The sequence below is a fragment of the Lupinus angustifolius genome, chromosome LG03 (assembly GCF_001865875.1).
Source record: "Lupinus angustifolius cultivar Tanjil chromosome LG03, LupAngTanjil_v1.0, whole genome shotgun sequence".
Classification (NCBI taxonomy): domain Eukaryota; kingdom Viridiplantae; phylum Streptophyta; class Magnoliopsida; order Fabales; family Fabaceae; genus Lupinus; species Lupinus angustifolius.
In genome coordinates this window covers 13125318-13147149 of record NC_032011.1, presented here as the reverse complement: position 1 = coordinate 13147149, position 21832 = coordinate 13125318, and the positions used below count along the sequence as shown (strand labels likewise).

Sequence of the window (21832 nt, the reverse complement as noted above, 5' to 3'; positions counted from 1 at the left end):
ACCTCTAACACTTTATTGCTATGTTGCCTGCACAATATAGACATAATGGACCAATGCCATGATAACACGTGCCAATATGAGTGAAAAGCCGACTGCTCATAGGGCACATAGTTGCCAAGGCTGTCCGATACAAGAAAAAGCAACCTTGTCTGTGACAGACCCGACATGTCATTTGATCGACTAGACCAATAACATATATATAGAAATATTCCTTCTACTTCTTCATAATAAATAGGGGCTCTCCCTCCCTAAGTAAGTTTATTGACTTTATGTACTCACTTGATATATATGATTGTACTCTTAACTCTTACTATTTTCCATTTACCACTCTATGATATTCTACATTATCTTTATCATTTACTGATATGATTGTCAGAGAACATTTTTAGATACCTTTCCCGATTGGTCCAAACATCTTCAGGCTACAATAGGAGATTCTAGAAGATTTTTACTCTCTAAATCCACCTCGGCTAGACCAAAGAACGCCTACTCTCCAAATCCACCTCAACAATACTAAAGAACACTAGTCAAATATAATTTACTTTATAATTTTATATTTATGAGATATAAAACTTATAAGTAAATTATCTTGATTTTGAAATGTAAAATTAATAGTTTTTTATTAAAACAATAAGTTATATTTTTATAAAACTTATAAGGATTTTTGTCATTTATTGACTTAATCATCAGAGAATTTTTTTAAGTATCTCCCCTGATAGGTCTAAACACTTTTAGGCTACACTAGAAGATTTCAGAAGATTCGTACTCTCTTGATCCACCTTAGCAAGACCAAAGAATGCCTACTCTCTAGATCCACCTCAACAACACCAAAGCACACTACTCAAATAGGATTTACTTTGTAATTTTATATTTATGGGATATAAAACTTATAAGTATATTATCTTGGTTTTCAAATGTAAAATTAATAGATTTTCATTAAAACAATAAAATAACAAAATTATTTTATTTATTGGGTAAAGTAAAGAAAGTTAAAATAAAGTTACATGTAAAAACTTGAGTTTTAATATTTTTGGAAAACTATAGTCACAGTATGACTAAATTTAATCAACAATTAATTAATGATAAAAAAATCTATACACTAATAGTATATGAGTTTTATATAATGTTATTGTATTATCTACAATTAATATTTAATCATCACTAACAATTTAAAAAAGGTTACACAAATGTGGTAAATGTGTATAAATCTTTTCACTTAAGTACATAAATATTATGTAACTATCATAAAAAAAATAGTCAATATAATTTATACCATACTACAATAATATTTCTAAACTAATCAATCACATATTTACAATGAGGATGGAGGGATACATAATATGGTTGCCCTCTCCTCCCTTAGTCTTACACATATCATTTCTCTTTCCAGAAACAATTATTAGATATTATTATGGATTTATTGTCTGAACCATTGATTATTTGAAAAATAATGGTCCCAATGATAGAGAGGAGGTGCTTGGAATGATAAAGATAAACAATATTATTATTGTTTCATGTGATGCTATGCCCCTCTCACTATATAATTATATACCAATAAGACATTTGTCTAGTAGTATAAAGTCTCATTAGATTCTTAGAACGACCAAAAGGTCAAAGAGTTGATTCATGAGAACGACACTTGTTAAGAGAAACAATCACACACTCAAAATAGATTAGTTCTTTATCAAAAGGTGAGAGGATACCTTTGCTAGTATAAAAAAAAATATAATAATAAAAGAATTTTATATTTCAGTGTTTCAGCTTCTACATGAATGAAGGAGTAAGAATAATGAGAGGTTTGATTGAGTTTTATCACACTTGTATTTGGATGTAGTTCTCTCATAAGTATCCAATAATTTATCAACATTGGCTCTAAGAACTCATCACCCAAAAAACATTATCAAACAAACCTCTATTTACAATGTAAGCTGCATAGATAGAATTAGGATATAACATGATACTGATACATTATCTTCCATATGTAACAGTATGCTGCAAATTGTTTGGTTTAACCTTGCTTCTGCTTCTTGCCGCCGGCTAAAATGCGCTGAATTTGAAGCCCTCGGCTGAATGCTTGGTTGAATAGAAGCCTAGTTTGGAATTCTGAAACAAATGGGAACCAAGCCAGTATGGCCACTGGTGCAAAGATTGTCACTCCCATCAGGTATTCACATCCTCTTGCTAAAGCTTTGACAGATCCCCACATTCCAATGCCCTTCACAAATGGCCTGCATGCTTGTGCTATCTGTGCATATTATAATGGTCACATCAATTAGAAAGAAGTGATTTTACATTCACTGTAGAAATGATTATCACTTGTAATCTGATGTTTAGACAGTAAAAAAGGGTGATCAGTGCATGAGGCTCTCACTTAGTGGAGTCTGGGGAGGGTAGATGTATGCAGCCTTACCACTGCAAGCAGAAAGGCTGGTACCGGGATATGTACCCGTGACCTCATAATGTCTAAGCAAAACCTTACCATTTTGGGACATATTTAGAGTGTGTCATTTACTCATTTAATTAAATTAGATATCGAAATTATGAGTAAACCATGCAAGTTGAATTAGAAACCTGGGACAAACCAAGAATAATGACAGGCTGAAGGTGATGACTACTAAACAAGTACCAAGACAATTCATGATGTATACTGTTAGGATACAACTAAGGTCAATTTGAATTTGCGGCGCGTTCAAATGAGACAAATATCCATCAAATCAAGAGGTACTAACTCCTACACAAATACCTGTACAAGTGCCCATGCTGTTGGCAAAAATGCTAGAAGGCTCACAAAGATGTCTCCAATTGTGAGACTAAGCAGAGTAAACATTAAGCCCAGTGCGACAATGGCTCCAATAAACAGAAACAATTTGAGAAGACGAAACATCAACTGGAAATCTGCGCTGAACCTCTTTCTACCCATGGACACAATCTGCAGTTTCAGATGTAACCAATTCATAGAATCATTATCAAGATAAAGCAGAGAAATTTTTATTAAGAATGAACTCTTCTATCACTGAATACCAACCTTCAAGATAACCATGACAGCTACTATCACAATCCAGGACAGAGCATAAACCTGGAGAGAAAATGCAAGTCAATAAAGTCTTCTCTCTAAAGTCTCATTTATGTTATTTCTTCGGGTTTTTCATCATTTAAATAGGACTGTTGAATTTTTCTTTTATATCAACATCATCATCCTGTCACATTAATATCAAACTCATATTATACTGACTCTTAATCCTAACACCTAATTTAAATAATGAAACAAATCATACAATATAAATCGGAAATGAATTATAAAAGATTATCTTGAATACTCTAATGTATTCTAAGATACAAAAAGATATATTCCATGGCCAAGAATACGTGAAAACATGAAACAAAATTAAATTGGCATTCATAATTACCATGATGCTCTTGTCACCTCTTGCGATGTTGAGATGATACACAATCCCGTACTGATAGATAAAGAAACGGAAGGCAAGAATAACCTCACAAATCCTCCCCAGAAATCCAGTGTGCTGCAGATGCTCCTGTTCCTCATCCCACCATGACTCCCAACTCTTGATTGAAGGAACACCAATACCACCTCGGTTACTTATCCATTTCTGCCAATCATCCCAGTCCTCAACAATCTTCTGCCACTCAAATCCTGAGGGATTAAAGAGGAAAGGAGAAAACAACCAAGAAATAACCATAAACCACATTGACCATGAGAGAAGGGCATATGATGTTGAATCAACTGTTGATGTTCCATAGATCCTATAACATATGAGCAAGATTAAGAGTTCAATTCCTTTTACGAAGTGACTCCTAGAGTACATCCTGTAATTTTCAGCAAACTTCTCATGTCGAACGACAAAACCACGCCCAGTTGCTCTATACTTTGCACCTCCATGAAGGAGAGTGCGGCCGAAATAGTGCATTTTGGTCCCTAGTGAGAACGTGAAGAAAACAGGTGCTAGCTGCAACTGCAATATTATGAAGTCACCTAAGGCACTTCTGAACCCTCTCTCCAATCCAATTTCCATGACCATGGGCAAAGTCATTAAAAGTCCTATTTGAACAAGGGCTTGTGAAGCCATTGCTGCCTTTAGTGCATCATCTCCCTTTCTCCTAGCTAACTGATCTATTGAACCCTCAAGTCCACTCAATGACAGGTAAAGTCTACCATATAGGAATGCATAAACCGTGAGTGCCACAATCTGTGAAGCAGCAGAAGAAAGAGTTATTGCTATATCCAGGAGTAAAACTTCAAGAAAAGAAAAAAATCAAATTTAAATAGATATTCAATCAATATAACTTATACAGCTACCCCAGAGAAATTTTCTGCTGGTGTAGAATGCTCAGGTTGGTTTAGTGTTCAAGAGCTAGATTTTCCATATCCTTTCCTCTTACTGAGATTAATTTGTTTATAAAGATATCATTAATCTAATTTTATAAAGACATCTACTATTGTTTTACTTTATCTAAAATAGATAACCATTACCATTGAGCTGGCATAAAATCCAACGGTCGTAAAATAAAATGATAACATGCGGAAAAAGTCAAAACGATGCCCCAGTCGGTAGATATCCCTGCTTAGTATCTGCTCTCCATTACCACAGGCCACTTTCGCTTCGAAAAGTGAGATTTGATTCAGCCCAACATCTCTACCCTTTCCAACTTGGATATATTCATGATGAGTGATATTACCCCGTCTTAGTGTCGAGTTGAACCCTGTATAGGAAAAGGTATATGACTAGAGGAAAAATATCAAAAATCACTACAAATAAAGATGTTTCAAGAATGTTACCAGCAAAAATATCCTCACTGAGATTGATGCCACGAGAAGCCTTGCTAATTCCTCCACGGGTAATGTGGAAAATTCTATCAAAAACATCTGGATGACCATAGTGGAATCGCACCCTAGAATTGAACAAATATATCATAAGCTATACGTGTGTAATCTGTATTATATTAATTCTAATAATTTATTTCTTGCAACAGACTGAACAGAGGAAGACTGGCAGGAAATGGAAAAGCAAAAGTCCGTAATTCACTCCAAAAAATCAATTTGCATGGGAGATGACAGTCTGAGAAGAACAGTAAATAAGAGGGAAGGGGAAAGCAGAAAATTCATCAGTAAGCAAAACTCAGAATAGTATCATTTCAATAATATGTTAACCTTTGGAAATAGTTATATATGCATTGGAGGAATTTCACTTTTAAATTAAAAAAGATTCTTTAACTGATTTGGATGAGTTCTTGTATTAACCACTTGAACAGTTGAATATTCCTGATTTATCATAGATGTTAAACATGTACATATATAAGTCAACCAAGTCATGACATCACTAGAGAAAAACTTACTTCAGGGGTCTTGCAAGAACTCTCTGGCCAATTGTGACAAAGCTTGTCTCTTGATTTGACATAAACCAACCCAAGGAAGAGACACTGTTGCAAGTGACAGAATTAATTGATACGAGGTCTTAATATGACAAAGTGTTCAATATGTGTGGAATAAAATTCATCATACCTGCCAGTAAAGATATGCTCACGAACACCTAATATTGTAGGTGGGCGCACTCCATGATCCTCATTAAATTCTTCCAGAAGGTTGCGCATTTTTAAAGCTTCTTCCAAGTAATTATCCTAGAAGAAATTTGCAAACATAATATACCATCTTAATAGGCACTGAAACCCAGTATCAAGCTGTAATTGTTTTAAAGTTTATAATGTTTAACCTGGTTCATATCAATAGTCTGAAGAGCTTCCCCTCTAGTAAAAATGATGGCATGATTTTGATTTTCAGGCTTCCCTTCTCCTAACTTTGCTGGACCTGGCAGTTTTATGCGATATATTTCCTACAGAGAACCCACAAAACGCCTTAAGTTCTATGGTAAAAATGAGTAGAATAATTTATTTTCTCACATCAATATGCATTTACTTGATCAAGATTGTCCACAGCTTTGATCAGTACAGAATAATAAACTTTTTGTACTTTCCCGCCTTCTCTTTCTTCAACTTCATCAATATATGCCACACGGAGCGTGGGGTTGCTATCAATACATACTTAACCATCAATACTTAATCATCAAATGGATTTTCAAAAACTAAAGCCAAAACTGCTGTACTTGAACTGAATTTAATTTATCAATACATACTTAACCATCAAATTCAGGATGTCTGTTGCACGGCGGTCTCCGCTACGCTTCTGATTCCCATAGTTCTGACAGGTAGCGACGTAGGTGAATTTCATGTCAGCTATAGCCTCTAAACTGGCATACAGGGATCTGTGACTCTTTTTTTCTTCCTCAGATGGAACAGTAATAGCTTTGTAGCCATCAAGTATCTCTGCCCACAAGATAGCAGAAAACCACACAGTCATCTTGGCTGATAATTACTTTTTTTCAATCCCGATGAAGAAATGAAAAGTCTTTATTTTATTTTGTATTGTGCATAGTGAAATTCATATAAGTAAAACTAAGTACAGATATAAAAAAGCTAAGGTCCATGATTTGAAAAAACTATAAGGCACATGCTGCCACGGTAAGAACTAGGTTTAGCTAAATAGCTCAGAATAAATGAAAAATCTTACCCTTTTCATTAGCCATATCAAGAAAAGCTTGGAGCTTAAGAGCCCGCCTGTAGTACATCATTCCCCTAACTGCAGTAATTTATCAGTACAAGAGGAAAATTATTAATCAACCAAACCCTGCCTGTGAAATGGAGAGAAAGGAAGCCATCGTTTACCTGTCCTGGAGAGAGTTTGTCCTCGTAATGAGGCCCAATGACGTAGCTGCAATATATTCTCATCTTTCTCCCATATCTCACTATCTTTCTTACAATCAAGTCGCTCCATAAAGTTAGTCCACTCATCTGGAAAATTAGTATGTTTTAGCCAGCCCTCTCTCTATTAGCAAAATACATTCAAGCTATACAGTAGTTATTACAAACCAGGGAATATCTTTTGCAGGTAATATATGATTGAAACACCATCCTCGTTTTCAACTTCAAGGTCATTCTTAGAATAGACAGTCTCTTCACTGTAGTATGGAGTTAGGACACTGTAAATAAGAAGCAAAATGCTTTAGAATAAAATAAGCATTGAACAGCTTTAGAATACATCATATTTAAACTTCTATGCATCACAAAATTCTTTAGAAATAAAATATTAAATAACACAAAAAAGAGTATCTGTTTCTAGTATATAGAGATGAGCAAACAAAGATAGTCATCTTCACAATTTAAGGAAAGCACCACATAATCATGATGGTTATAGCTTCTGCCTTCTATTAGCTATTTGATGATGCTGGACATTATTATATTATGCAAAGCATGACATTGGCATATATCTTCCCTGCCATGAGCTCTATACAAGAAACAAGCACTAGACCTGAATGATAGCATTTTACGAACTCGTGGAGCACGTGGCATATCCATGAATAATGAGTTGGTAAAGAATGCAATCCTTCTACGTGCTTCAAGGTTTGTTGGAACCTCAATAGCAGATTCCTTCACTGTCAAGAGTAAATAAAGACGTCTAATCTGAAACAACCATAATGATTATCAAGTTATAGAAGCATCTGGATAGATAATACTAATATAATCAACAAATGAGTAAGTATTGTAACTCATAATAATTTTGCTAATTACCTGTTCCTCCCATTGTGCTGTAACCTTGGGAGGGAATTCTATAGCCGGTTTTGCATCAGTACCAGCAAAAAGTTGCCTTCCAGTATCTTTACTACTTTGATTCAGTTCTACCAATTCGCTGATGCACACCGCATTATTAAAAAGAAAACATTATTTTTAATGAAAGAGCCACATGCTATATTCCAAGTCCACAAGATTAAGTTAACTAACCTGATCTCGTTCACCATCATATCACGAGTAAACACTTCTAACATGTCTTGCAACAAGACAACTACTGTGCTTCGCTTGGAGGGATTTGCATCTTTCTGTAAGTTTGCAAATAGGAAAATTAGAGACAATAAATCATTCAAGACTACAAAGAGCAGATGTGACTAATTTCCTTTGAACGACGCACCAAAATTTCCACAAGCTCCACAAACTTCTTACAAAGGGAGGGCAAAAAGCCCATTCGAATATTTGTAAGAAGCGTATTCTTAGAGATGTTGCTTTCGACTTCCTTAATGATGACAGAGATTATCCTGTTCCATTACAAAAAATTTAGAACTACGATAATATATGATTTTAATGAAATTTCTAAAGCTTCAATATAAGCTTATTAAGATAAACAACAAAATTAGCCCATATGAAATTTTGAAAGACCTAGATTTCAAATGAATGTAGTTCAAACTAAAAAATGATTAGGTAATTTAACTATATTTATTTTGTGTTGTAAGTGACAAAGAAAGACATTTAAAATATAAATAGATTAGGATTTTGCTAATGCTCCACAAACTTCTTACAAAGGGAGGGCAAAAAATTCATTCAAATATTTGTAAGAAGTCTATTCTTAGAGAGGTTGCTTTCGACATCCTTAATGATGACAGATTATCCTGTTCCATAACAGAATTCAAAACTACCGATAATGATATGATTTTAATGAAATTCCTACAGCTTCAATTCTGTAAGTTTATTAAGATAAACAAAAAAATTAGAACATGGAATTTTGAAACATCTATATTTCAAATAATGTAGTTCAAACTAAAAATTGAATAGGCAAGTTAACTATTTCCTCCAGTATTTATTGTGTGGTAAGTGACAAAGAAAGACATTGTAAGTATAAATAGATTAGGGTTTTGCTAACAAGAGTGCTAAAGAACCTAAAATAGAAAGTTTAATACATTGGGAACTAAAAAAACTCTACTTTCATTGGAAACTTCCAAGTTTAAAATTCTTAACAAGTGCCCCTACTTAAGATGAAAAACTAAATATTAGAAGTGTGCATTAGTTAATAATGCACATGCTTCCTTTACTTAGGTGACTGAATCTGTTAGGCTTTAGTTAGAGTTTGTTAGTAGGTTGTTAGGTCCACATGCACTGTATCTTCCCTATATAAAGGACTCAGCTCCTTATTGTAAAAATACAATTTGAAATAATACATTTTACACTTCTCACTTTCTCTCTCTTATTTTCTAGATTCATCTTCTCCTTCTTATCTTATATGGTATCACGCCATGGCTGCCAAACAAACCAACACTGGAACCATTCACTCTTCACCACCACTTTCTTCCTCTGCTGCTTCGCCGCTACAAGCCGTTTCTTCTCCCCTTGTTCTTCCTCTTCATTCCGTAACTAACGGAGAAGAATTATCTGGTGTGGGGCCATTTCATGCTTGCAATAGATCTGGTCATGTAGTCAACACCTGCTACTATGCTCCACTGAATTTTGGTGTTACCTACTCTCCTCCCTCCTATCTTGCGCCACGTCAGCAATCACCCCAATTTCTCAACCATGTTGGGCCTCATTCTCATTATCCAGCCCATTTCCTTCCTGATTTTAACAAAGACTTCTACTCAGGACCATCTCACTATTATAATTATGGGCCTTCATTTTATCCAATACAGGACACTTCTCTTCTTGGGCCTGGCCCAAATCATTCCACAAAACACACATTTCCTCATTATGCAATGACAGCATCAACACCTCACAACCCAAAGTCTTCTGCGATGGACACCAAGAAAGTAACATGGTACCCTGACTCTAGGGCCACCAACCACTTGACCGCCGATCCAGATTTGGTACATGAACCAACTAAGATGTTTTCTCATGATCAAATCTACATGGGTAATGGAACGGGTATCCCTATACAGTCTGTTGGCAATTCTTATTTCTCTTCTGTTTCTAATTCTCAGTATGCTTTCAAATTGAAAAATCTTCTTCTTGTTCCTTCTATCACCAAGAACCTCTTAAGTGTCTCACAGTTTGCAAATGATAATTGTTGTTACTTTGACTTCCATCCTAATGTTTGCTATGTGAAATCACAGGGTTCTAATGAAATTTTACTCAAAGGTTTTCTCACCAAGGAAGGACTCTATGCTTTCCAAGGTGCTCTTCCCACTTCTGTGTCTTCTTGTGCAGTTGCTTCTGCAGATTGGAATCCTTCTAGTCTTCATAGGTCTAGTTCTGGTGATTGTAATAAGCTTGACTCATCACCATGCAATAAACCTAGTTCTACTATGTGTAATCACCTTAGTTCTCATACTTCAGTGTTTTCGCTTTGGCATCTTAGGTTAGGTCATCTCCATGAATCAGTTGTTAAAAATGTTCTAGCAAACTGTAAAATCTCACACAATAATAAAACTGTGTCTGATTTTTGTTCTTCATGCTGCATTGGTAAATCTCATAGACTTCATTCTCCAAGTTCATCTAATGTTTATAAAACATCCTTTGATTTAGTCTATGTTGACCTATGGGGTCTTGCACCTATTCATTCTGAAACAGGATTCAGGTACTACCTCTCTATTGTGGATGCCCATACAAGGCACACATGGATTTTCCTGCTTTAACAAAAATCTGAAACACTCTCTCTATTTCAGTATTTCTTGAGCTATGTTCATACACAATTCCAACTGACTGTTAAAGCTGTACGAAGTGACTATGGAAGAGAGTTTAGACCATTTACTAAGTTTCTTAGAAGTCAAGATATTGTGCATAGGATTTCCTGTCCTCATACACACCACCAACAAGGATCTGTAGAGAGGAAGCATAGGCACATTGTAGAAACAGGGCTCACTTTACTAGCTCACTCTCATCTTCCCTTAACTCTCTGGGATCATGCCTTTACAACATCAGTATTTTTAATCAATAGACTTCCTTCAGTAACTCTTAACAATAAAACTCCTCATGAGCTTATCTTTGGTCAACCTCCAGACTATAACCTATTCAAAGTTTTTGGATGTGTCTGTTTCCCTCTTCTCAGACCAAATAACAAACATAAGCTTTCTCCTAGAAGCTCAAAATGTATCTTTTTGGGATACTCTTCTAATCACAAATGTTACAAGTGTATGTCATATGATGGAAAGATTTATATTTCAAAGGATGTTATCTTTAATGAATATGTCTTTCCATTTGCTCTTAAAAGAACAAACACATCCACCACTGATCAAAATACTCTCATTTCATCTCCTACTAATACTCATATGTCACCTATATTCACTATTCCTACTGAATATTCTTCTCCTACTGAATGTTCTCAACCTACAGAGACCTCAAATTCCAGAAACATCTCACATTCTGTTCCTGCTCATAATGGCCTAGCACCTGTTTCAATTTCATACCAAAATTCTCAGTCTTCATCCCTATCTTCTAGTCCTAATCTTCCATCTATTGGTTCTGATTTTGATTCTGCTTCTACCGATCCTTTACCCTTGACTACGGATTCTGTTCCAGTTACCTCTCATCCCATGCAAACAAGATCAAAATCTGGGATTTTCAAAACTATATATCCCAGAGTTCACCTTGTTCAGTGTGAACCTGTTAGTGCAAAGGCTACCTTATCCATTCCTGTTTGGCAACAAGCAATGCAAATGGAATATGATGCTATCATGAAATTGGGAACTTGGTCTCTCATGACCCTACCACCTAATAAGAAGGCTATTGGGTGCAAATGGGTTTTTAGAGTTAAAGAAAACCCAAATGGAACAACCAACAAGTATAAAGCTCGGTTGGTTGCAAAAGGGTTTCATCAGAAACATGGAATGGATTACAATGAAACCTTTTCTCCAGTAGTTAAGCCAGTTACAATTCGGGTGCCACTGACTCTTGTTGTTTCTAATCAATGGATGCTTGAACAACTTGACATCAATAATGCCTTTTAAATGGCATTCTTGATGAAAAAGTTTACATGACTCAACCATTGGGGTTTCAAAACGAGGATAAGTCTCTAGTTTGCAAGCTTCACAAGGCCATTTATGGACTAAAAGCAAGCTCCGAGGCAATGGTTTGAGAGGCTAAAAGGATCCTTACTCAAGTTTGGGTTTAAAATCAGCAAGTGTGACAATTCTCTCTTCATTCACACTTCCAAGACCTATAAACTATATGTTTTAGTTTATGTTGATGACATAATAGTTATTGGGTCATCTTCCTCACATGTTCAACAACTTATCAAGGATTTAAGTTCCACCTTTGCTCTCAAACAGTTAGGTCCTCTTGATTATTTTCTTGACATTGAAGTCAGACACAAAAAGAATGACTCTCTATTTCTATCTCAAACCAATTACATCAAAGATCTACTTGAAAGAGCTAATCTTGCTTCATCCAAGTCTCTTCCTACACCAATGGCCAGCAATTGCAAACTTACTAAGCATGGATCAGATTTCTTTGAAGATCCCACTTTTTATATGTCCATTGTGGGTGCTCTTCAATATGCAATTGTCACCAGACCAGATATCACCTACTATGTAAACAGGGTATGTCAGTTTCTTGAAAAACCATTAAATTCACATTGGACAGCAGTGAAAAAAATCATTAGGTATCTTCAAGGGACTCAGGCATGGGGTTGACTGTTAAACCTGCTGAAAATCTCTCTAATCTGCTAATTGTATCCTTCTGTGATGTTGATTGGGCATCAGATATTGATGATAGAAAGTCAAATTTTGGTGCTTGCCTCTACTTAGGTCCTAATGTTATTACTTGGTGGTGTAAGAAACAACACACTATTTCAAGGTCAAGCACTGAAGCTGAATATAGAAGCTTAGCCTTGGCATCTCAAGAAATCATGTGGGTTGAGTCTATGCTCAAAGAACTACAAGTCACTCATCAAACTCCCACTATTTTCTGTGACAACTTAAGCACAGTAGCAATGTCTCACAATCCAGTTATGCATAATCGCACTAAGCACATTGAATTGGATCTGTATTTTGTCAAGGACAAAATACAAAACAAAACTATAACTGTCAAGCATATACCCTCAGAATTCCAGACTGCCGATATCTTCACAAAGCCTTTACCCAATACTCAGTTTATTACTCTTAGAAATCAGCTACGAATTCAAGACTGCAACTCAACAGATTAATCAAAGCATCATCATCTGAGGAGTCTTGGATTCATGGGGATATACTAGAAGTGTGCATTAGTTAATAATGCACGTGCTTCCTTTACTTAAGTGACTGAATCTGTTAGGCTTTAGTTAGAGTTTGTTAGTAGGTTGTTAGGTCCACATGCATTGTATCTTCCCTATATAAAGGACTCAGCTCCTTATTGTAAAAATACAATTTGAAATAATACATTTTACTCTTCTCACTTTCTCTCTTATTTTCTAGATTCATCTTCTCCTTCTTATCTTATACTAAAGCACATTATATAGGCTAACTTGAATTCAATAGAAACTGCAATAGTATTGGATCTTAATTGTGCTACCCATAAAGGATGGGTTTAGGGATGCGAACGGGTACTCGGTAGTAACTACCCACAGGGAAAATTAGACCAGCACATACATGTACCTGCACGGCATCCATTGACAGTTTTAAACGGATTTTGGCGGGTACCCATGGATACAACGGGTATCCATAATTTCATATAATAACTAAACCTAATTTTCAAGCAATAAATCACCATAAAATAGATAACCTAAACCGGCAATCCATCTGGCACAGTAGTAACTGTGTAACTAGCCACTAACCAATTGGCCAAGTGGATAGACCATCTCTATCTACAGAAGACTATTCCTACTTGTGTGTTCTGAAAAATCAGGTTAGCTCCATCTCGCTCATGTCTAAATGCTAATAAGACCCTTTTTATTATCACTGATGAGGGACGAGAAATTACACATTTAGGATATAATTTATATAAAAATAAAATATGGGTGTTTTAGTAATTTTACATATAATGGCTACCTGCTGGCTCGACCATCCCCATACCAGTGCTCACCCGTATATTTGCGGGTAGTGTTAGGAATCCATTTTTTAAATCCACGGATACCCGTTTGTGTCTCGTAATGTGCGGGTTTTACCCACAGGCATGAGTTTTTTGCCTTCTCTAGATGGGTTACCCTTTATTTATAATCTAACATTGGCGATACTTCTAGCATAAAGCATAAACTAAAATGAACAAACATCAACAGGGAAACATTCTAAAATCTACCTTTTTTCAGCTTCTCCAACCACCAAGTAATTGAGAACATGTTTAAAAGATTCATAGCATTCAATCACAGCACACTTCATATATTCATCTGCATATATGCGCTTCCAAAGATCGGAGTCCTTTCCTCGAAATTGAGCTGCCATATCCAGTGCTATTGGAATCTGAAAACATAGACAATGAGACAATTATATGAACTGATATCAAATACAGGAATTAACAATTGAAGTACACTGACCTTGCTTGCAAGCAGAAATGGTGGCCACTGAATTACTTTCAGGGTAGGATCTGATGAATAAGGAACTAGCAAAAGATCCATCTCCCTGGAGTGATGCAAACATAATTTAGTCTTCAATAGGTGATAGGCGATGTATGATAAACAAAAAGTGAAGGAGAAAGAGTAGAACTGAGAATTGAGGACAAAGAGAAGTAAATAAAGAAATTGGCTGTGAGGCCTTTCCTATCACTTATGATATCTTCCTCACGGAAACTGCAAATAACTTCGTTCCACATTTGGGCAAATTTAGCAGCTTCACTTCGTCTGCTTGCAGAAATCTATACAAGCATGGAAACATAAGCAACAACAAATAATAGCATTGAGCTAACTCTAGTTAGCAATGAAAATATGATAGAAACCTCAGCGAATCGCTTTGAGAAAGAAAATTTCTTTTTCTGCTTATTGTCAGTAGGAACCAAGTATGTGTTGAAAGCACCAGGCAATGACTGAAATCGTGATCTTAGCATGCTTAGAGTGCGTATCTGTGTTAGAAAAGAGGTAAACAGCATAAGGTGGCTGTTAAGAGATTATGACTTGAAGCACTCTTTTTGTTTCCACAATAGTAATCCAAACTGAAGTTTTCCCATAAAGTGACAACTGACAAGGAAAATTTGAGTTTATTTTTACAACTTGGAGACTTCAAAATTTCATAAAAACATAATTAAATGATGATCCAGTACTTTTTGCATCCAGCATAAATTTCTTGGTTAAATAGGTTCAGTTTTTTTTGCAACCTTTTACAGAAATGAAGAAAGCCAATACGATAGTCAATTCTCAAATCCTCTCCAAATATAGCAAGCTAAAAATAAGATAGAATTGATAATGACCTCTCCCAGACGATCAAAGGCTCCAATGACACCACCGCACACAGTTGAGTAGATAGAATACCAAATTTGAGTGTCCATGAAATAAACCTACATTCAAAATGTAAAAAAAGATATTACACTTAAAAAACCATCTCAAACAAAAGATAATATATATGATAACATAACCAATGAATATAGCATACACACCATAATTACAGGAGCCCAGAGTGCAATAACTGCACCAAAGTTTTGCTTAGCTGCATAGACACAGAAATATTAGATCAATAGAATTATCATAAATTTACAATATGATCATTAAAAAGAAGAAAAACTACCGTTGGGGAAAAACTCATGCCAAGCAAAATCAACATGCCGAATGCTCATTATGTCCTTAGTTGGCTTAATTAGAGGCTTGATCTGAAGAATAGAGACAACAGTTGAAAGAGACCAAAAACTTCACAAGGCACTATTAGGAAGAAGAAGAAAACAATTACTGTACCAGTTAAAATTACCTGTACAAAAAAGCTGAAGGCAAATTTTGAAACCAAAAGAATCACCCAGAAAAGAGTGTACCTGAAATTCAAAAAAATAATTTAGATGATGAAACAAATTTCAAACAAATAACAGGAGCACAAACCTTAAGTAACTTGAATAATAGTGTTTTGTGAAACTCACTTAAAGAGAGCAAATTGACTTTCATGCATTCCTCTTCCAACATAGCATCTTGGCTGCACAGGGGAGAAATAATCATTCCAAATGGACAAATAAGCCCATAGGTCCCAGGTTATTTATAAGAGACGCATTTTCAGCACAACATATAGTCTGTGGAAAGATTAAAAGTCACTAACTCATAGTATTCATGCATTTAGAACGTCCAGAAAGGTGTGGGTTAGAAAACAAAAATCAACAGGAAAAAGGGACAAAATGTGATGACACCTTGAAGGCTTCAACTATTGAGAGACTAAATTGATGGTAAAAATCTTGTGTTTTGAGGACCAAAGTCATCACATTTGTATGTATGGAGAAGAAAAATGGGGATTTACTCTAAATTTTAACAAACTCCAGGAGTAATTTATTAAATATAATGTATATTTACTATCAGGAAAAATATATTACAAAAACAGATTGAGAGCATGTAGAATCAAAATTCAGTACAAAGTGCTTCAGTATCAGTTCCTACCAGATATGGAATGTGTGTGGGTAAAATTAATTAAGCATTAACTAAACTAATAACCGTAGACACTTAGATGCATAAGGATCATGCCTGCTACAAAAATCCTTATTAGGTTTAAAATATATATTAGCTATATGCTCCAAACATGACAGATTTAGTGGTTTCCATGTTAATATATACGACCAAAAAACTGTTCCCGTGTGAATTTCTATGATCAGGTGCATTTTTGCATTACTTTCACAACAAACAATGAAAAATAATAAAGAACCAGATTATTTACTAGACTCTATTGACCAGAATGATGTGGCCAGATTTTTAACTTCTGGACAGATGAGTGGTTCCTACTCCCTACCACTTAATTCCACCCAACAATCACCAATATATTCTGTCAAAATTCTGGCTATTTCTTTCTGGCTGTGTGTCATTGCTCATGAAGAATAAGTACATTGAAATGGAAACAAACTTCATACCAAGAATAATTTCGATTGATACTTATGAAGTGATAGTTATATGTGCAAGTGAATGAAATATGACAACAGATGTACCTGTGACCACCATAAGAGGAGTCTAAATAGGTGCCAATCTGAATTTTCAATCCAACGCCTGAGCATTGGGAAAAGAAAGAGAACAGCTGCTAGTAAATTTGGAAGCAGATAGAGTGCTACTGCCAGGATATAAAATGGTGGAATGCCCTTTATTTGATGCACAAAGGAAAGCAGCTTCTTGATACCATCAGGGATGTTCTCGAAGGAATGTATGTAAAGGAGTGGAAGAACGACAACCCAAATAAGACTAACAGTGACTTTGAGAAAACTTCGTAGTGCATCAGTGAACTTCCATCGATGATAGCCTGGAAAGTTCAGGACCAGGTCCAAGATACCTAAATCAAAATAAGGAGAAATAAATGAGATGTCACCTCTTCAACTAAGGATTAAACGGATATCATTAAAAAACAATTCTTTTAAGAAGTGCTTCTGATAGTTTCATGATAAGTTCACATATGCAAAGCCACTTATATGAACGTCTATCATACTTTGAAGTAAGCGCAGAACGGCTGCTGTTATGAATATACTAGAGAGATTATATAAGACATCTTTCTGAAAGAGATCCATCAGTGAAATATCTTTCCATGCAAGAATAACCATAACCTGTGATATGAATATTCAGACATCGTTAGAAAAACAACCAGGGTAAATACTGACATAAGCATTTCCTTCTGTTGAAAAGAGATACCTGCAAACCCAGTAAATAGAAGGTCCAAACACGATCAAAAGAGCGGAAGATGTGCCAGAATGACCGGGTCTCAACAAAATATGATTTTCCAGTACTCCGAGATTTTTTACGAGCACCTTTTCTTCCCTGATATGGAATTTATATAAGCTGAACCATTAAGTATTTTATATATTACACGCAACAAACTTCTAACAGAAAAAAAACCTGTACCGAATCAAATGTTGATTTAAAAAAATCACCATCATCACGCATGGGCCATCCAAGAGAAAAGCAATCAGGTGACCTGAAAATAAAATGCAACTAAAGTTAAAAGAATAAACAAGCTAAAGAAATCATTTTCATAAAGAAAAAAGAACCTAAAGGCAAACGAACCAGAAATACTCATTTAGATCATCATAGTTGGACCAGGTTGAGTGAGGAGCCGTTCCATTTTTGCTCTTCGTGGCTTCCTAAGAATTAGCATGATTATAAATCATCACCCAGGAGAGGTGCCTGAAGTATGCTGACAATATCCACATCACACAAAAACATACCTTTTCAATCACTCGATATATGGGAGTTATAATCTTGCGCAGGAATGACTCATCGTTACCACCATAAGAAGGCTTGATATTTTCACCAGTAACAATGCTGACATTTCCAGCCAATAAACCATGAAGTTCATATGCCATCTGAAGTTATAGTTGGGTATTATCAATATAAGCAGAACTGTACTACTAAATACTAAACTGAAAAATAATAAACAAGAGTGACATTAATTTGCAAAGACATTCTAGCAAATATATCATGAAATGTATTAAAAAATTGTACTGACATTGTGAAATATGTAGCATAGACATTCTGGCATGAAGCGAATGTTGGATGCTTCACCCCATATGAGAAGATACAATCCCATATACAGCAATTTCCTCTGCTGTATCTCTGGCTGACCTTGAGGGAGTCTGTGGGAAAGAACAAGATAAGCACTTTCGGAAAAAAATATATCTCAGACTTCATTCTTATAAATTTGATTTAGAGGGGGAGGGGGATAGGGCAACTGTGTGCTAAGGACATACTGTAAATATTACCGTAAACTATGTTTTCGTCCTAAAAATTTGCACCATGTTTTGTAATTCTTAAAGAGACTATTCATAACTGCGTCAACAGCGCGGTCATCAAGCTGCAGTTGTCAAAAAAAGAGAGAAATTACAGTGGAATTTAATTGAAGACCATAAGCGAAGCAGGTTTCCCTGATAACTAAATAATGTAATTTGACCAGATTTCTCTTTTTATATTTTAGTTCAAATAGTATTTAGCCTAATATTCATTTTCCAACAGCAGGAAGAGGAGAGACAGCTACTTACCTTGTTGAGAGGCTCAGGTTTGGGGTGTAGCCGTATGTGGGAGTTAGCAAGAAGCAGAATCAAATGCTCTCTTTGGTTCCTCACATTGTCCCTCTGAGCCATAATAAAACAAACACATTAAACAATTTGTGGAGGCTATATAAAAAATCCCCCTCCTATCTTGATATGGTTAGGTGAAAATACATGCCTGGAACCCGAACATGGCCCTAAGCCAATCAAGAAGGTCCAAGTCTCCAGTTCTCTGCCTCTGATTCTCAAATGTACTAGGCCAGTTCAAGCCACGTGTGTTCCAGAGCCCAGAAACAGCTGCCTTAATCTGAAAGATTGAAAATAAAGCCAAGAAACTCACTCAGCGCAATGCCACTTAAAAGTTAAAACAGACAGACTCAAACATCAATCAGGGCAGAAGGGATATACCTCTTCAAGCTGCATGATAGGCTGAGAAGCCCCAGCAGAATCCAATGGAAGAATGTTAAAAGGCACGTAAATCTCCGTCTTTTCCTGGACATCTCTAGCAGCTGCGATAATCTGAACACAAAAAAATGATTGCTGTTAAATTAAGCCTCCAATATATGAATACTGAAAGAAACTTATGTGGCAAGATACCCATCTTTTCACAACAAAGGAAAATGAAAAGTATATAACAAATAGATGAAGACTAACCTCGGGAGCTACTTCTTCGACCTTCTCAGTCTTGTTAACAGCACAAAGCACTTCAAAAAGCACCCCGGCAGTCTGGTAAGCTTTACCGAGCTGTGCTCTGCAACAAATTAATTTCAAGAGTGGAGGAAGAGTAACAGTTAAGCATAGAGGGGAAGGAAGAAGTATGACGTATCCCCATCTTAACAAAGAACACTGCCTAAATAGTGGAAGAACTAAAATTGTTGTACAAGTGATTCAGAAAACTTAAACTTTTATGACTCAAAATATAAGTACTTCACACCATAAGTAGAGAATTATTGCTCGCACACATTTTTGGCAGGATTAAAGAATCTATGGAACATTCATCCTTAATCAGTGGCGGAGCCACTCACAACTAAGAGCATGCACATGCAGACCATGGAAAAAAATTGTATACATTATCCTTATAGTTAATATTTTTACACCCTTGGTTGTATAGAATTGCACCCATGTCACCATTCAATGCAACTTGCAGACCCCATCCTTCACAACTTCACAACAAAGTTTCTCATTTTATAGTATTTTGACTATTTTCTATCTCATCAAATCCGGAAAAAATAGATAATTCAAAGACATTGGTCTAGTGGTGTAAGACCCTATAGCCAAAAAATTAAAGGTTTGATTCGTCGGTGCTACAATTGTTGGAAGAGGCAGTCACGCACCCCGAAAAGATGGGGAGCGAAAATTAGTTATTTGCTCATATGATGGGAAGCGACAATTAGTTGATGGGGATACCTTGGCCATACTAAAAAAATCTAAGTAGTCTGATCTTCATCCAATGATTCAAATTTATCAAAGTGATCCAATTTTTTCCAAAAATTCAAGCTTGTCCAACTCTCATAACTGATAGTGGTATATATGTAATTATACCTGTCAGCTTGTTCTCCTTGATCAAGAGCTCTAACATAATGCTCATAGTATTGCTGATAATAAGCTTGAATTTCCCTTGCATCTGTCTTCTTATGCCGAGACGCAAGACTTGATGCATTGTCCTGCACTTACACACAAAATTATTATTATTATTATTATTGACAATCACAAAATCTCTTTTAATAATACTAAGAATTTGGTACAGGTTTTGATGAATAAAATCCATAATCACCACTTATTGGGAGAGAATGAAGCAATTGAACTTGCAGATACCAATTATTCCGAATTTTACCTAACCAACTTCAAACCCTACCAAAGGAATGAGTTATCTTCAATGTAGTTGTGTATAACACAATTGTGGAAAATTGTGGGGGAAATGAGACAAATTACTCCACAATCACCATGATTTAAAACCATATGCCATATCAAAATATAAGAAGTAAATAAATTAATTTAGGGATTAATATATGTTATCAAAATGATTTTAGGTTTAAAACTTTAAATTGGAATCAATGAATCAATTATTGCATATAATCTAAATCACTTTTAAAAGTTGATAATGAGAAAATAACTAAATTAATTAAAGATTTTTTATGTCACATGTAATATGGTACAACCAAAAAAAAATTGTAGGAGAGTTAAGATAAATTTTAACTATTTAAATTAAGATAATTCTTGAAAACAAATTATGGTGATTGATAATTAAAAATAGAAAAATAAAAAGAGATGGCTACTCTAATTTATGAAAGATTATTACATGTGTATTAGCTTGGTTTCTAATAAAAATCAGGAATCTCAAATTTGGTGTAAAAAAAATGAATGTGCTAGTCTTCTTCGGAACAAAAAAGTCAAAAACTTTTGCCTTCAAAATTAACTTTTAGCCCACAATCTTACAAAACCAATTTAGAATTTTATTTTGTATTAGATTAATTAATGCATGTGGAATTTTTTCGGGATATTAACACTAAAATTATAAGGAGATTCTAAATACACTGGGAAACAAACAAAAAATATCTATCTTTTTATTAAAATTTACCCGAATTATCTATTTAACTAAAGTGTCACATGATCTTCACTCAAACTCTTCCACCACTCTCATAATTATTATCAATGATATTAATTCTAGTGATATAACTGGATCCCAGAATTGATGAGACCAAATGTCAATGGTCCAATTCTTATGAATGATACTAATTGAAAAATGGTGGTCATACACTGGTGCATTACCAAAATGATTAATTTGAGGGGTTGTTATACCCAAAAAAACATTATCCTCTCTCACCCAAAATCTCAAACTAGGGATGACAATTGGCTGAGCAGGTGCAGTTCCTATTCCTAAATTTTACACTATTTATGGGTATCCATGCGTGTAGTGAGTATCCCCGGTACCCAATTTTCATTATATATATATATATAT

The 21832-nt window shown here is 35.2% G+C and overlaps 1 protein-coding gene across 1 annotated transcript in view; it reads right to left on the bottom strand.

Annotated features, from left to right (window-relative positions):
• Window positions 1710–21832, bottom strand: part of LOC109343409 (callose synthase 5-like) — a 22456-nt gene continuing 2333 nt past the window's right edge. The window contains exons 4-43 of the mRNA XM_019581677.1: window positions 20416–20537; window positions 19528–19624; window positions 19282–19392; window positions 19052–19180; window positions 18865–18957; window positions 18589–18680; window positions 18336–18462; window positions 18055–18192; window positions 17894–17970; window positions 17732–17804; window positions 17522–17647; window positions 17322–17436; window positions 16834–17168; window positions 15790–15842; window positions 15627–15687; window positions 15450–15531; window positions 15322–15371; window positions 15136–15222; window positions 14668–14790; window positions 14492–14586; window positions 14270–14354; window positions 14035–14195; window positions 8033–8156; window positions 7849–7943; window positions 7639–7756; window positions 7379–7530; window positions 6940–7049; window positions 6736–6861; window positions 6581–6649; window positions 6147–6336; window positions 5930–6041; window positions 5727–5846; window positions 5519–5634; window positions 5353–5436; window positions 4796–4908; window positions 4490–4719; window positions 3408–4205; window positions 3026–3076; window positions 2744–2929; window positions 1710–2245 (exon numbers count right to left, since the gene is read on the bottom strand). Of these exons, the coding sequence (XP_019437222.1) occupies window positions 2009–2245; window positions 2744–2929; window positions 3026–3076; window positions 3408–4205; window positions 4490–4719; window positions 4796–4908; window positions 5353–5436; window positions 5519–5634; window positions 5727–5846; window positions 5930–6041; window positions 6147–6336; window positions 6581–6649; window positions 6736–6861; window positions 6940–7049; window positions 7379–7530; window positions 7639–7756; window positions 7849–7943; window positions 8033–8156; window positions 14035–14195; window positions 14270–14354; window positions 14492–14586; window positions 14668–14790; window positions 15136–15222; window positions 15322–15371; window positions 15450–15531; window positions 15627–15687; window positions 15790–15842; window positions 16834–17168; window positions 17322–17436; window positions 17522–17647; window positions 17732–17804; window positions 17894–17970; window positions 18055–18192; window positions 18336–18462; window positions 18589–18680; window positions 18865–18957; window positions 19052–19180; window positions 19282–19392; window positions 19528–19624; window positions 20416–20537 (5463 nt within the window). The 3' untranslated portion in view covers window positions 1710–2008. The remainder of the gene's footprint in view (window positions 2246–2743; window positions 2930–3025; window positions 3077–3407; window positions 4206–4489; window positions 4720–4795; window positions 4909–5352; window positions 5437–5518; window positions 5635–5726; window positions 5847–5929; window positions 6042–6146; window positions 6337–6580; window positions 6650–6735; window positions 6862–6939; window positions 7050–7378; window positions 7531–7638; window positions 7757–7848; window positions 7944–8032; window positions 8157–14034; window positions 14196–14269; window positions 14355–14491; window positions 14587–14667; window positions 14791–15135; window positions 15223–15321; window positions 15372–15449; window positions 15532–15626; window positions 15688–15789; window positions 15843–16833; window positions 17169–17321; window positions 17437–17521; window positions 17648–17731; window positions 17805–17893; window positions 17971–18054; window positions 18193–18335; window positions 18463–18588; window positions 18681–18864; window positions 18958–19051; window positions 19181–19281; window positions 19393–19527; window positions 19625–20415; window positions 20538–21832) is intronic.